Below are 15,652 nucleotides of genomic sequence, written 5' to 3' on the forward strand. Positions count from 1 at the left end.
ATCATAACGCGCTGAAACAGAAACACACTTTCAAACAGATTGCTCATTGTATGACGATATTCGATACTTTCTGTTTAGGGAATTCTATAAACTGATTAAAGTCTATTAAGATCTGTCTTCTGATAACTAATCAATGCAAATGAAACATGTTTATAATCAAAGTCTTACTCGAAGAGGCTCAGCAATATTTTCGTCTCAAGACTTTACACTTTTTATTCTATGATTTCAACAAGATATTACAAATATTTTATGCGTAACGATACGTCTTACGTTAAGTAACTTAAAGACGTAGGAAAATTGAAACCGAAAGTGAAAGTCCTGTAGTACCCCATTGGCCAATATAAAACCATGTTCGAAAAGCAATATTAACTCTTAGTTTATATCGACAGTGGGAAAGCACAGGATGATTTTATTTTTTTTGCTCATATCATTTAATAACCCATGTTAAATGAATACTTTAAATTTCAATTTAAATATGAAATACTTCATGAAATATGAGTAATGCAAATTTCATATGTATTTCATGAAATATGAATAATGCAAATATCATATATATTTTATGAAATATGAATAATGCAAATATCACATATATATATTATGAAATATGAATAATGCAAATATATGTCATATATATATCATGAAATATGAATAATGTGAATGTTTCAGCACCATGTTTAACTGTTGGTACGGGATTGTTATTGCTCTCAGCATATACCATGAGACGAATGCAGAAAGTAAGCTTTTATTTTATATACAAGGCTAAACTGTAATACAGGATCACACAAAATAATAATAACCAAAATATATTCAAATGTTTAATAGTGCATTGTGCATTATGGTAAATATATCGCTCGAACACAATGCATAAGGTTAAAGTACAAACATACAGGCAGAGAGTTTATTTTAGAAAATTCGCCAAACTAAATGTATTTTCATTATTGTTCATTCAAATGCAATGCAGTTATGTCATGTATGTTATGTTGATATAAAACATATAATATATTAACTCTATTGCTTTTGACAGAAATAATAATACATTTTTTCTCCCTTTCTTTTGACTGCAAAAACATATTTGAATTTCAGAATCAATTTTGGAAATAATTGTGTTTATCGTCTATCTTTGTCAACCTTTAACCTCTTATAATACATAATTTACTGTTGAGAATGTAACAATGTAACTCATGATGTAGAGACATTTTAAAATATGATGCCTTCATTTTTAAGAGTTAACTCGTCAATGTACGGCATCACATGGAAAATGCGCCCTAACAAAAAATGCCAATTGTGAAAGTAGTTTTGGTACTGGATGGACAGCGAAAGGCATCTGTTGTCGTAGGAAACCGTGTTGTGTGTGTAAGTATTCAACCATACAAGTAGTCGTAAACTAACATGTATGTGCAACTAATCGAGACAGCTGATGTCGGAGGAAACCGTGTTGTGTGTGTAAGTATTAAACCATGCAAGTCTTCGTAATAAACCTTGATTTGTATTTTATCAAAAGTAATAGCCATTTATTTAGTGAGCTACAATAAGCAGACGAATATTTGTCTTACAATAGTTTTCCATCGAGTGTATTAACTCACCTTTTCTATAAAGATGCAGTATAAAAGGTATGTTTAATAACCTTGATTTTCTCTGCTGTTCGTATGCTAATTTTTCATATCACTCTACTTTGCTGAGAATGAAAATAACAAGTGAGTAGGCATAAAGGAACATTTTTTGAAATGGCGATAAGTATAGGTACATATCATTTGATATAATGATGACGTTGAAAGCAGTGACTACAACAAACTGGAATCTGTTTAACGGTTCTTTTATTTGTTGTCAATGACCTGGGCTACGTTTATCTCTTATATTCTATGATGGGATGATACAAAACGATTAACGGGAAAGGTTGTGCTTTATATTCAAATGATGAAGACACAGTCTTCATTAAGTTTAATTAAGGTCTGAAGCTGGCATGTCAGTTACTGCTAATTGTCCTTTAATAATTCATGTATAAATGTCCATTTGCTTAGTTGCTGTTGTTAACTATTCCTGATTATCGAATTCGGATTTTTTGCTTCAGGTCTCACTGAAGGACGACTCAGGGGGCTGGATTTGATGTTTATAAGATTTATTGGTGGCTTTCGGCTGTTCTCTACTCTTTAATCGGATTATTGTTTTTTGAAACAGTCCCCAGTTCCATTTTCAAACTTAGTTAATAATCTTGAGATATTTGTCTTAGTTAGTGTGAAAGTATTCAAGTCTACATTCCTCTAAAAAGTATGATAACTGTAAAGGAAAGAACAGTAGGTTATACGTCTTACCTTTCCTGTAACAATTCATCAGGTAAACTCAAAGCCAAAACGAAGGTAGGGTGGAACAACATTGACCTGAAGCACGAGTACATATACATGTACTTGTATAAGGCTATGAATGATTTAAGAATATATCAATACAACATAAAAGTGATCTGTTTTCTTGTTCTTTTGTAATTTTCTCGCAGTTACAGAATTTTTCGTAGATATTGTCTTAACCCGTATTCATTAATTTTGATTTTGAAACAAAGATACATATTAGACATAGCTCACATAAAAAGAAATCCCCCGTAGATTTGTTTACATATTTAAAGACACGTATAAAACAGCTAACTGTTTCATTTTGATGTTTTATTTTCTTGGATATGTTTTGTAAACTGCTGGTATTCTTGTAGTTCAGTGTGAAGATATTTTACCCGACAGTCTAACTAATGGCACTGTAACTGTTACGGAAAGAAATATTGGATCAACGACAACTTTTTCCTGTGACGCAGGACATTCGCTAGTTGGAAAAGCATCTATTACATGTACATCATCAGGCTGGGATGGATATATTCCACAATGTAGTAAGAACAAACAATTATATATAACATGTTCACCATCAGAGTGGCATGGAAATATTCTACAATGTTTGTCCGGATTTGTTATAACTTGAGAAACACGACGGGAGCCACATGTTGAGCAAGATGTGCTTACCAATCCGGATCACCTGATATTACCCCAACGTTTGGGTGGGGTTTGTGTCGCTTGTTCCATAGTTTTATATGTTGTGTCATATGTACTATTGTTTGTCTGTTTGTCTTTTTCAACCAATCATGGCGTTATAAGTTATGTTAAGTAAAACCTATGGTTATTTTAGATTTGTTTATGACTTGTGTCTTTTTTGATCTTTGTTTGCTTGACATCTAGTAGGGTGTGAAAAACATATTTAATCAACTGTAATGACCAAAAGAATGTATCTGTTTATCCCTATTAAAATATATCAGTTAATTATCTTCGAAAATACAAATATGACATGAGAAAATAAACGATAAACGGTAAACTCAGACAATGTTTCAGACACTGTAATGGATGACAGAAAAAAGTTGTTTAAAACATTTAATGCTGTTTTGATAATTTTAGCAAAAATAATTTGTCCTGAGACGGTGGCATTCTTTCGTGGTTCAAAGTACATCTTCAAATGTAACATGGCAACTTGGCCTGAGTCTGAGGTATGGAATATAATTTTATAGTCAAATACACACTCATACCACATCTCCTGATATCGATGTGTAGCATACTATTGATAGGGCAATTAAACATCAACTTAAACTACCGGTTAACCGGTTAATCGGTAGAACAAGTATACGAGTAACAGGTAAGGCATACGTGTACGAATTGACAACACTAAAAAAATATACATTGGCTATACATGACAAGACCTTACGAATGTTTGATTACGAAATGCACTTCAGTTTTCTACCTAATGTTTCCTTTTAACGATTTCGATTTTTTGACGAGTTGTAGACATATGCTCGTAAAGAATGTTGAGCATTGTATATTTGATGATTTTTTTAACTGATATTCATTATTGAAGGCTTACTGCAATACCAATGGTGGACAATTGACTAGTATTGAAACCGGTGACGAAAACTCTTTTTTATTAGATGTAATGGCATTGATGAAGACAAAAGAGCTTATTGCGAATGGTAGGAATATTATCAAATGTTTCAAGTTTTGTCTATTTGTGTTGCATTAATTAAAAAGGTTTCACAGATAACAGAGAAATCAACCGATGTTTGTAATACAACGTCCTATGCATATTTTCAAAAAAGTAAGACTATAATTCCATATCGTAATATGTGCGCTGATCGTGCGCGCATTTGTATTTCTGCACAATGTGAAATGAAGTTAATGGCTCACAATAGATCATATGTGGGATAAACTCTGTTCATGTCATAACACAAGTTATTTAATATGCTATTCTGAAAACGTTTTGAATTAAACTGTTCAACGCACATGTGAAAAGCAAAGAATGCTTATCTTTTTTAAAACGGTATAAAGTAACATAGACGTGACACTTAATATTGGAAATGATATAGTTATGTTATAACAATGAAATCAAGAGGCAACATTGAGTAATATTTTCATATGTTTACTTTTGTACTGTTATAAATTTTGACAAAAAGTATACTTTTGAAGTCATCTTCTACATGGTGTATGTTTTTCGGCTCCTACAAAAAATACGGTCTGTTAAAGGGTAGTATTAATATGTCAGTTTTTGGATAGATATCGGAATTTTTCAATTTGTTCTTAATCTATCGAATATATATCTAATAACACATTTGAATTCTATAGCATGTTCAGCTTCTAATGATTCAGTATGACATATATAGCATTAAACAAACCCAGACTTTAATGATAATATTTGATTCTGTCTTTTAAGGTTTATCAAAAATATACATTTTTTCTGGCATTTCAAGAGAACAATCTTACTTATTATGTTGATATTATTATTTTTAGTATTTTTCTGGATTGGCCTTACAGACAATAACGATGAAATGTCATATAAATGGTTGTCTGGTGAACCACTTAACTACAGTAACTGGTATCAAGGAGGACAACAGCAACCAGATAATTTAAATATTTTGAATCAGACAGATGCACACTGTGCTTTGATACATTTCCTCTATTCTTTGAACTGGGGTGACGAATGGTGTCATGAACATTTTTATTCCGTTTGTGAAATTCGGTAAGTAGAATTGAATCCCCATTTACTTTGGTTGAAAAGGGAAAATTTAAACATGGAAAACAACTACTTCCTTAAGGCAATAAAAGGGAAAGAGGAAAGAAGAACATTTAATTGTTCAACTAAATCAGGAATATGACAGTTGTTGTTCATTCGTTTGATATGTTTTAGCATTTGATTTTGTCATTTGATTTTGTCATTTAATTTTGTCATTTGATTTTGTCATTTGATTTTGTCATTTGATTTTGTCATTTGATTTTGTCATTTGATTTTGTCATTTGATTTTGTCATTTGATTTTGTCATTTGATTATGGACTTTCCGTTTTGTATTTTATTTGGAGTTAATATCTTTGTTATCCACACTATATAAAAAAGATGTGCTTTAAATGCATATGACACAACTCTACACAAGAAAACAAATGAAACAGATATAAACACTAATAGGTCACCGTATGGTCTTCGACAATGAGAGAATCAATCACCACATAGTCAGCTATAACAGACCCAAAAATGCTCCAGATCGTTACAGGTTAAATAAAAGGCAAAAAAAGTTTTACAAATGAGTAGGTCTGGTAAGGGCCGATTTTTGCCGCAAATTTCAGGTTAATCTAACGAATGATGTTATACACTTTTTAAACACTTAAGTGTCTAATTCAATTGGTTCAATTAGTTTATGTGAAATATTTTAACTGATTACGTCATTCAAAACGCTCCAATTCAAGCAAAAATATAAACAAATTATATGCCAAAAAACGTCACTTTTGAGATGGTTTTTTTTACAAAAATGAAAGTGGCCGCATCCGTGTGTATCCTTAACCTTTATATATATATAAAAGAAGATGTTGTACAATTCCGAATAAAACAACTATCCACAACAGACCAAAATGACACAGAAATTAACATTTATAGGTCACCGTACGGCCTTCAACAATGAACAAAGCCCATACTGCATATATGTTATTTATTATCATCAAATACAACTTGCATTTCAATATCATGAATGAACACGAATGCGGGACTTAATGATGATAGTACCCGATATAGGTGCATTGTATTATCAAAAACAGCCACTATTCATGTAGCATAAGCATTCTTCTTTTCAGTTAATAGCTAAATGATTACTTTTTCACAATTTTGTAAAACTGCTATATGTTGGGGCCAAAAAGGGGTCTTACTGAACCTACTCCTTTAAGCAATCATACTGAACATAACAATATAGCCTTCTTCAACTGATTTGTAAAGGCCATTTTAATGTTGATTTTGCATAAGTCTCTGTATACGACTCACACATTCAATAAGGATAATTTTAAGAAATGTTTGTTATATATGTTTCCTATATCAGGTTGTGTATGTAGTAGTGTTAAATTGTCGTATAAAGATATATTTCTTAAGATAGAAGCAGGAAGCAACAATACAGCATTACAATTATCATAAACAGTTGCATATTTAAACAAGCATTTGCTACCTTATAACATATAAGTTTATCATATCTGATATATATTATTCTCCCTTTTGTAGATTGACATAATATTTGTCAGTTTGAGAGAGCCATATACAGGACGACATACTATTTGCCAATTTCAGAGATAAATATGAACTATCTGAGGACGATATGTTTGCGTTTCTAATAAAATATTGAGAGACTTAATACACAACCGTTCTTAATTTCATAGTTCCAGATGACATTTATATATTAGATTCAATCGATAATGATATAACCTCAAAGTTTAAAAGTTGAATAAATACGTTAAAACGTACATGTATGGAGAAATAAGACAATAGTGACCCTTAAGAAAAGAGACACAGAGAGTCTTGTTTGTTTACTAAATTCTCCTTCATCACCTGACAATTATAAAAATATAAGTTATTGTTTTGCTGTTACACCATAGAATCACTATCTTCTATATATGCAAGAACCAAGTCAGGAGCTTTTTTATCACTGATTGCCGTGTGTTGCATAATATCCAATTTGGTTTTCTTTCCATGTTTTAAAAATCTATGAGGCCGTTCTTTTCTTGTTTGAATTTATTTGTACTTGATAACCCTCTATCAGAAACGCTCAAATCATAAATTAAAAATACTAGAGTTGTAAAAATGTGTGTAAATAGCTATAATGAGCTATATAACCAATACAGACATTAACAAGGCCAGTAAAGGAAGAGCATATATGAATATCGGATTTACATTATGAAGTATGTGTCTTGCATATTTGAACGAAGTTGTTCTCTGTCGTTTTAAAATGTTAAATACTATATTTAAGGCCGTCGTTTGTTAATTTTCACAAGAATCTTCTCCTCTAAAACTACTGGCCAAAATTTAACCAAGCTTGGCCACACTCATCATTTGGGTATTTACCTTAAAAATGTGTCCGATGACTCGGCCAACCAACCATACAGTCCGCTATGGCCAACAATACAACACGGGGGTAAAATGTTGATTTTAACTTATAAATCTGAAACGATAACATTTAGAGCAAAGCTGACTTGGTAAGAAGGTTCATCAGGTCAAGATCAATTCGTTCTCAATTTTTCAGACAAAATTGACAACCCATTATTGGGTTGCTGACCCTGAATTGGATAATTTTGCGACATATTGCAGTTTTCGGTTATTATCTTGAATACTATTTGAAATAGAGATAAAATAATATTACATCATTTAATAATGCTAGTTCCTGGTGCTTATATATGTATATCGTATTGTCTAAAAATACCATATTCATATAACAGAAGTATACTATTTTCTAATAAATCGGTACACGTTTACAATACAACAACAAAATGGTTCTTCACGGCCCTTCTCAATTTACGAAAATCAAATATAGAAGAGATGAACCTTCAACAACCAATTGATTACAGGCTTTTACAGAATGAACAATGTATAATGGAGTCCTCAGTGAAGTTTCAAATCATTCTTTAAAATAAATTCAGGGTAATGATTGATAGGCAACAAAACATGTGTCGATAAACTGTTCTGCTACTATGAGTAGATGAACAACTAATTACTGTTATTTTTATATCAGTAGAATTTCTTTGAAAATAATCATTTTATTTCTGACGAAAGTTTTGCAGACTAAAACAAGATATATAGAAAAAGTAAAGAGGAGAATATGCACTTCATCTATAATTTTATAAGCATATGGTGTGTAGCGTCTTATACATGTTATACTTCTACAATAAATGAATCATCGTGGCGTTGTGTCCTATAGGTACCATGTAAACTAGCATTTGTCATCCCCGGTTTTGATTATTCTGTTTTGAATATGTTGAGGGAAAAAAGGATAACTTAGGCGTCTTGATATTGGTTCATCGGTTGGACTTTTAGGTAATAGACTTCCCATTTAGGACGGTTAAATGACACATAGTTTTCAGAAGGGTCGTAATATGGTACCTCCATCATATCCATGAGGAATAACGGTTAAAATTTTTGACACATGACGTAAACGGTAATTTTTGGTGTATGACGATAAAATGTACACTTTCTTTTAAACGATATAAACTTTGAAAATGATAAATATGAAAATGAAAATTTTAAGTATTAAGGTGATAATTAACGTTACAGGGAGATTCAAATTATCAGCCAGTTACCTTTAATAAAGATGATGGTACTTTGTAATCACTTTGTTCGATCATCAACACGTATTTTCATCTACGTCATTTGAACTTTCGTTGCTGGTGTCTCGTTGGCAAACAAAAGCCTTTTGAAAATATTATGCTCGGTTTTGTCAAAATCCCAAATTCAAAATCTCGTTTACGCATTTTATGCATATGAAATAGCCCACACATTCAGGTGAAGTAAAATTTAACGACTTTATTAAAGATGTAGTCCGGCGGCTACAAGCATATTTCAGACGAATTGTGCACATCCTGATAAAAGCATTAAATTTGGCAAAGACTTCCTCAACTATTACTCTTTTATTTCAGAAAGGGAGGCATTTGAAAAATTATATCTCACTTCCGGTAAAATCCAAAAAGGCGGACATCATACTTGTATAAGCCCTATATTAAAGTCTAGTGTGTGAAAAGGTATTATTATCATAATAATAACATAATATTTGGTAACAACTTTTCTCTTGTACTACTTTTGAATAAATGATGTACATGTACATAAGATGTCTTTTCAAATCTTTCTTCCGGTAAAATCAAATATGGCTCTTCAACTTTGTACTTGTTTGGCTTTATGAATATTTTGATATGAGCGTCACTGATGAGTCTTTATGTAGACGAAACGCGCGTCTGGCGTACTAAATTATAATCCTGGTACCTTTGATAACTATTTACACCACTGGGTCGATGTCACTGCTGGAGGACGTTTCGTCCCCGAGGGTATCACCAGCCCAGTAGTCAACACTTCGGTGTTGACATGAATATCAATTATGTGGTCATTTTAATAATTAAATTTCCCGTTACAAAACTTTTGAATTTTCGAAAAACTAAGGATTTTCTTATCTAAGGCATAGATTACCATAGCCGTATTTGGCACAACTTTTGGGAATTTTGGATCCTCAATGCTCTTCAACTTTGTACTTGTTTGGCTTTATGAATATTTTGATATGAGCGTCACTGATGAGTCTTTATGTAGACGAAACACGCGTCTGGCGTACTAAATTATAATCCTGGTACCTTTGATAACTATTTACACCACTGGGTCGATGCCACTGCTGGTGGACGTTTCGTCCCCGAGGGTATCACCAGCCCAGTGGGCAACACTTCGGTGTTGACATCAATATCAATTATGTTGTCATTTTAATAAATTTCCCGTTACCAAACTTTTGAATTTTCGAAAAATTAAGGATTTTCTTATCCAAGGCATAGATTACCTTAGCCGTATTTGGCACAACTTTTGGGAATTTTGGATCCTCAATGTTCTTCAACTTTGTACTTGTTTGGCTCTATGAATATTTTAATATGAGCGTCACTGATGAGTCTTTATGTAGACGAAACGCGCGACTGGCGTACTAAATTATAATCCTGGTACCTTTGATAACTATTAACACCACTGGGTCGATGCCACTGCTGGTGGACGTTTCGTCCCCGAGGGTATCACCAGCCCAGTAGTCACCACTTCGGTGTTGACATGAATATCAATCATGTGGTCATTTTAATAAATTTCCCGTTACAAAACTTTTGAATTTTCGAAAAACTAAGGATTTTCTTATCCAAGGTATAGATTACCTTAGCCGTATTTGGCACAACTTTTGGGAATTTTGGATCCTCAATGCTCTTCAACTTTGTACTTGTTTGGCTTTATGAATATTTTGATATGAGCGTCACTGATGAGTCTTTATGTAGACGAAACACGCGTCTGGCGTACTAAATTATAATCCTGGTACCTTTGATAACTATTTACAACACTGGGTCGATGCCACTGCTGGTGGACGTTTTGTCCCCGAGGGTATATTCATCCCAGTAGTCAACACTTCGATGTTGACATGAATATCAATTATGTGGTCATTTTAATAAATTTCCCGTTACAAAACTTTTGAATTTTCGAAAAACTAAGGATTTTTTTTATCCAAGGCATAGATTACCTTAGCCGTATTTGGCACAACTTTTGGGAATGTTGGATCCTCAATGCTCTTCAACTTTGTTCTTGTTTGGCTTGATGAATATTTTGATATGATCGTCACTGATGAGTCTTTATGTAGACGAAACGCGCGTCTGGCGTACTAAATTATAATCCTGGTACCTTTGATAACTATATATTACAAGAATGAGGGTTCAATCAACAGTATTTTTTTGATGACGTCATATTTTGAGGGACCATTTATAATTGACCCTTAGTGGTGTTAATGTTAATAAAGATACTTGTATAAAACTAAATGTCATTAGAATCATAATTTTCTCTAGTTTATAATGAAATAAAAATAAATTGTAGTTATAATAGTACCAAAAAGTTTTATCCAAAGAAAATGGGAAAATCATTGCCTAATCTATGCATAAAAAACATGAAATCAGGCCATATGCACACCCATGTAGACATGATACATGCACATGTTTTATAATCAAGACTGTATGATTTCATAGGTTTTTACCTGGTCTTTCTAAAAATGTATGCTTCAGGATACGTTCGTCTGCTACAAAAAGAGCTACAGTGGGTGCATATAAGTTTTGCACTTTTCACTGCCAAAAAAACAGGATGTTTACAGTTTGTCTCCCCTCAAACATGTGTATTTAATATAATTTTTTAAAATCTTTTTAATCATTTTACCTGCTTTAGTTAAAGCTAATTAACTTATTTTTACAATCAAATACAAAAAACATGATACTTTTTCATCAATTATGTTGATAAAAAGGGACTTCCCTCCATGTCTTTTTTTTAGTCGGGGAATAACCCCTAGTTTTTTTTATACGAAACTGTTTATAGCACCCTTTAGCAAAACCTTGTATGCAATATATAAACAAATTTCAGCTTTTATGAATCTGTACACAATACCGATTAAAATGATGTCTTACGTTAAGGATTGTTATCCCGAATGGTGAAACTACACCTAATTTTATGTGTCGCATAGTTGTGGTATTTTGGCCAGTGATAAAAAGTTTAACTTGCATATTCCAAACATTTCCTGTATCCTATAGTCATCAGTTTAATAAAGTTTTTTTTTATAAAAGTGGGTTTCTTTTGAATTAATAGAATAAAAACTGTAAAATAAGCATAAATAAAGTTACTTTAAACATATTTTGTCCCTCCGAAACTGTTGATAGCACCCTCAACTTATTTGTAAGGAGGGTAATAGATGTGTTTATTCTTTAGCTTCCTATGTTGTGTCATGTTTAATATTGTTTGTGTTTTTGTCTTTTCCGGTTTTTAGCCATGGCGTTGTCAGTTTGTTTAAGATTTATGAGTTTGACTGTCCCTTTGGTATTTTTCATCCCTCTCGCGTCTGGCGTACTAAATTATAATCCTGGTACCTTTGATAACTATTTAAACCACTGGGTCGATGCCACTGCTGGTGGACGTTTCGTCCCCGAGGGTATCACCAGCCCAGTAGTCAACATTTCGGTGTTGACATGAATATCAATAATGTGGTCATTATTTCCTGTTTACAAAACTTTGAATTTTTCGAAAAACTAAGGATTTTCTTATTCCAGGCATATATAACCTTAGCCGTATTTGGCACAACTTTTTGGAATTTTGGTACCCTCAATGCTCTTCAACTTTGTATTTGTTTGGCTTTTTAATATTTCGATATGAGCGTCACTGATGAGTCTTATGTAGACGAAACGCGCGTCTGGCGTACTAAATTATAATCCTGGTACCTTTGATAACTATTTAAACCACTGGGTCGATGCCACTGCTGGTGGAAGTTTCGTCCCCGAGGGTATCACCAGCCCAGTAGTCAACATTTCGGTTTTGACATGAATATCAATAATGTGGTCATTTTTATAAATTTCCTGTTTACAAAACTTTGAATTTTTCGAAAAACTAAGGATTTTCTTATTCCAGGCATATATAACCTTAGCCGTATTTGGCACAACTTTTTGGAATTTTGGTACCCTCAATGCTCTTCAACTTTGTATTTGTTTGGCTTTTTAATATTTCGATATGAGCGTCACTGATGAGTCTTATGTAGACGAAACGCGCGTCTGGCGTACTAAATTATAATCCTGGTACCTTTGATAACTATTTAAACCACTGGGTCGATGCCACTGCTGGTGGACGTTTCGTCCACGAGGGTATCACCAGCTCAGTAGTCAACATTTCGGTGTTGACATGAATATCAATAATGTGGTCATTTTTATAAATTTCCTGTTTACAAAACTTTGATTTTTTCGAAAAACTAAGGATTTTCTTATTCCAGGCATATATAACCTTAGTCGTATTTGGCACAACTTTTTGGAATTTTGGTACCCTCAATGCTCTTCAACTTTGTATTTGTTTGGCTTTTTAATATTTCGATATGAGCGTCACTGATGAGTCTTATGTAGACGAAACGCGCGTCTGGCGTACTAAATTATAATCCTGGTACCTTTGATAACTATTTAAACCACTGGGTCGATGCCACTGCTGGTGGACGTTTCGTCCCCGAGGGTATCACCAGCTCAGTAGTCAACATTTCGGTGTTGACATGAATATCAATAATGTGGTCATTTTTATAAATTTCCTGTTTACAAAACTTTGATTTTTTCGAAAAACTAAGGATTTTCTTATTCCAGGCATATATAACCTTAGCCGTATTTGGCACAACTTTTTGGAATTTTGGTACCCTCAATGCTCTCCAACTTTGTATTTGTTTGGCTTTTTAATATTTCGATATGAGCGTCACTGATGAGTCTTATGTAGACGAAACGCGCGTCTGGCGTTCTAAATTATAATCCTGGTACCTTTGATAACTATTTAAACCACTGGGTCGATGCCACTGCTGGTGGACGTTTCGTCCACGAGGGTATCACCAGCCCAGTAGTCAACATTTCGGTGCTGACATGAATATCAATAATGTGGTCATTTTTATAAATTTCCTGTTTACAAAACTTTGAATTTTTCGAAAAACTAAGGATTTTCTTATTCCAGGCATATATAACCTTAGCCGTATTTGGCACAACTTTTTGGAATTTTGGTACCCTCAATGCTCTTCAACTTTGTATTTGTTTGGCTTTTTAATATTTCGATATGAGCGTCACTGATGAGTCTTATGTAGACGAAACGCGCGTCTGGCGTACTAAATTATAATCCTGGTACCTTTGATAACTATTGAAGGGATTTCAAAATATTAATTACTTCATTCTAGTAATTAGTGTACAGGTAAAAACTGTTCACTACATTGTATGTTTTAACTATTGACAAATAAGTGATTAACAGGTGTAGTTGTATCTAATTTTTGTTAACAAGAATATTTTGAAGATTTAAGGTTGGTGCATTTTGTAAATATTTTTAATGATTTTGAAAATGACTGTTTTATATAAAAGAGTTTTATAAAATACAAAAAGACCCAAAATATATATATGTAAATAAAATTCTATATTTTTATCTGAAGTTTTGAAAATGCAAATATGATTTTGAAATTTTGTATAATTATTTAAATTAAAAGTATAGTTTCATTAAACTAATTGAAAGGCATTGTTGAGAAAATATTTATCCTATGAAAGATGTGTTGTACATTTTAAATATAACAGGTTCTAATTAAGTCAATATTGTTCACAGGTAGATCTATGTGTCTTCCTACTAAATTAAGATATTATTACAGTGAAATTCTCTACACTGTCCTTATTAAGAGTATGTATATTGAATTGTAAGTATGTGCCCTTGATTGATATTATGAATAAGTTTAGTTAATTGTTGATTCTTCTAATTGAAACATTATTGATTATTCATAAACATATGTTGAAGACTTTATCTTATGACAAACAGAAAAAACAATAGTACACATGACACAACATAAAAAACTAAAGAATAAACAACACGAACCCCACCAAAAACTAGGGGTGATCGCAGGTGCCTCGGAAGGGTAAGCAGATCCTGCTCCCCATGTGGCACCCGTCGTGTTGCTTTTGTGATTACAAATCCGGTAAAAAGTCTTATTCGGTAGGTCACATTCGTGAAAGGGAAGGGGATTGTAGTTACGACGTAAGGAACATATACTATCTCATTTGGGAAACGGTTATTCCATAACGGTCAACCAACTCGTGATGGCGTCCGTAAAATTTACGAAGGGATGATTTAAACTTCACAATGTGAAACTCTTGGTGTAATAGCTTCCTTGTGAGCAGTAACCCTCTATCAAGAAAATCATGATAGGAAATTCAAACACGGGAATATCGTTTTGGGAGGTATATACCCCATATGCAGGTGCTGCTTGAATGTTGCTACTTAGAAATGGAAAGTTCACATTTGGAAAGCTGAAATCATCTCTTTTGTCGTAAAGTTTGGTTTCAACCGACCCTCATTGTCAATTTCTAGATGCAAATCAAAATATGAAGCCTACTTAACTGTTTCTGTAGTATCCTGTATCTCCAATTCGATGGGATAGATGCGTTCCACATAGTCACCAAATTTTGAATTGTTTAGTGAAAGAACGTCATCTGTATAGCGGAAAGTAGAGTTAAAGGATATTGCTAACTTCTTATCTTTCTTCTTAAGAAGTTCCTGCATGAAGACAGCCTCATAATAATAAAGAAACAAGTCGGCAAGTAGAGGGGCACAGTTTTTTTCCAATTGGGATGCCGACAGTCTGTTGAAAAACTCGTCCTCCCAACGTAACAAATATGTTGTCAATCAAGAAATCAAGCATCTTGATAATACCGGTTTCAGAGATTTTTTTGTTTGAATCAGAGTGATTCTTTACAAAGTAGGATTTATCCCTCCCTAAGACAAGATACTTGTATCTACGTTGGCCATTCTTTTTTATGAAGCAAAGTAAAAACAATTCTTTCAATTTGTCGTTTAGTTTGGAATGTGAAATACTTGTGTAAAGAGTAGAAAAGTCAAATGTTTTAATACTGTTACAAGATAACAGAAAGTTAGATTGTATGTACTCTAAAAGATCTTTGGAATTTTTAAGTATCCACATCTGATTCACGCCACCTCTAGAATATGCAGTTTCACAATAACTTTGAAGCCCGTCTTTGATTGCTGATACAATCACAACTGATGTTCTTTAACCCTTCTGACTGCCATTGGCGATTGCCAA

The 15,652-nt window shown here is 33.0% G+C and overlaps 1 protein-coding gene across 1 annotated transcript in view; it reads left to right on the forward strand.

Moving 5' to 3' along the window:
* The first annotated feature begins 1,724 nt into the window (after window positions 1–1,724).
* LOC134700088 (sushi, von Willebrand factor type A, EGF and pentraxin domain-containing protein 1-like) overlaps window positions 1,725–15,652 on the forward strand; it is a 40,014-nt gene continuing 26,086 nt past the window's right edge. The window contains exons 1-5 of the mRNA XM_063561458.1: window positions 1,725–1,740; window positions 2,696–2,866; window positions 3,423–3,511; window positions 3,877–3,988; window positions 4,803–4,949. Coding sequence (XP_063417528.1) covers window positions 1,725–1,740; window positions 2,696–2,866; window positions 3,423–3,511; window positions 3,877–3,988; window positions 4,803–4,949 — 535 coding nt within the window. The remainder of the gene's footprint in view (window positions 1,741–2,695; window positions 2,867–3,422; window positions 3,512–3,876; window positions 3,989–4,802; window positions 4,950–15,652) is intronic.

The sequence above is a fragment of the Mytilus trossulus genome, unplaced genomic scaffold (assembly GCF_036588685.1).
Source record: "Mytilus trossulus isolate FHL-02 unplaced genomic scaffold, PNRI_Mtr1.1.1.hap1 h1tg000122l__unscaffolded, whole genome shotgun sequence".
Lineage (NCBI taxonomy): Eukaryota > Metazoa > Mollusca > Bivalvia > Mytilida > Mytilidae > Mytilus > Mytilus trossulus.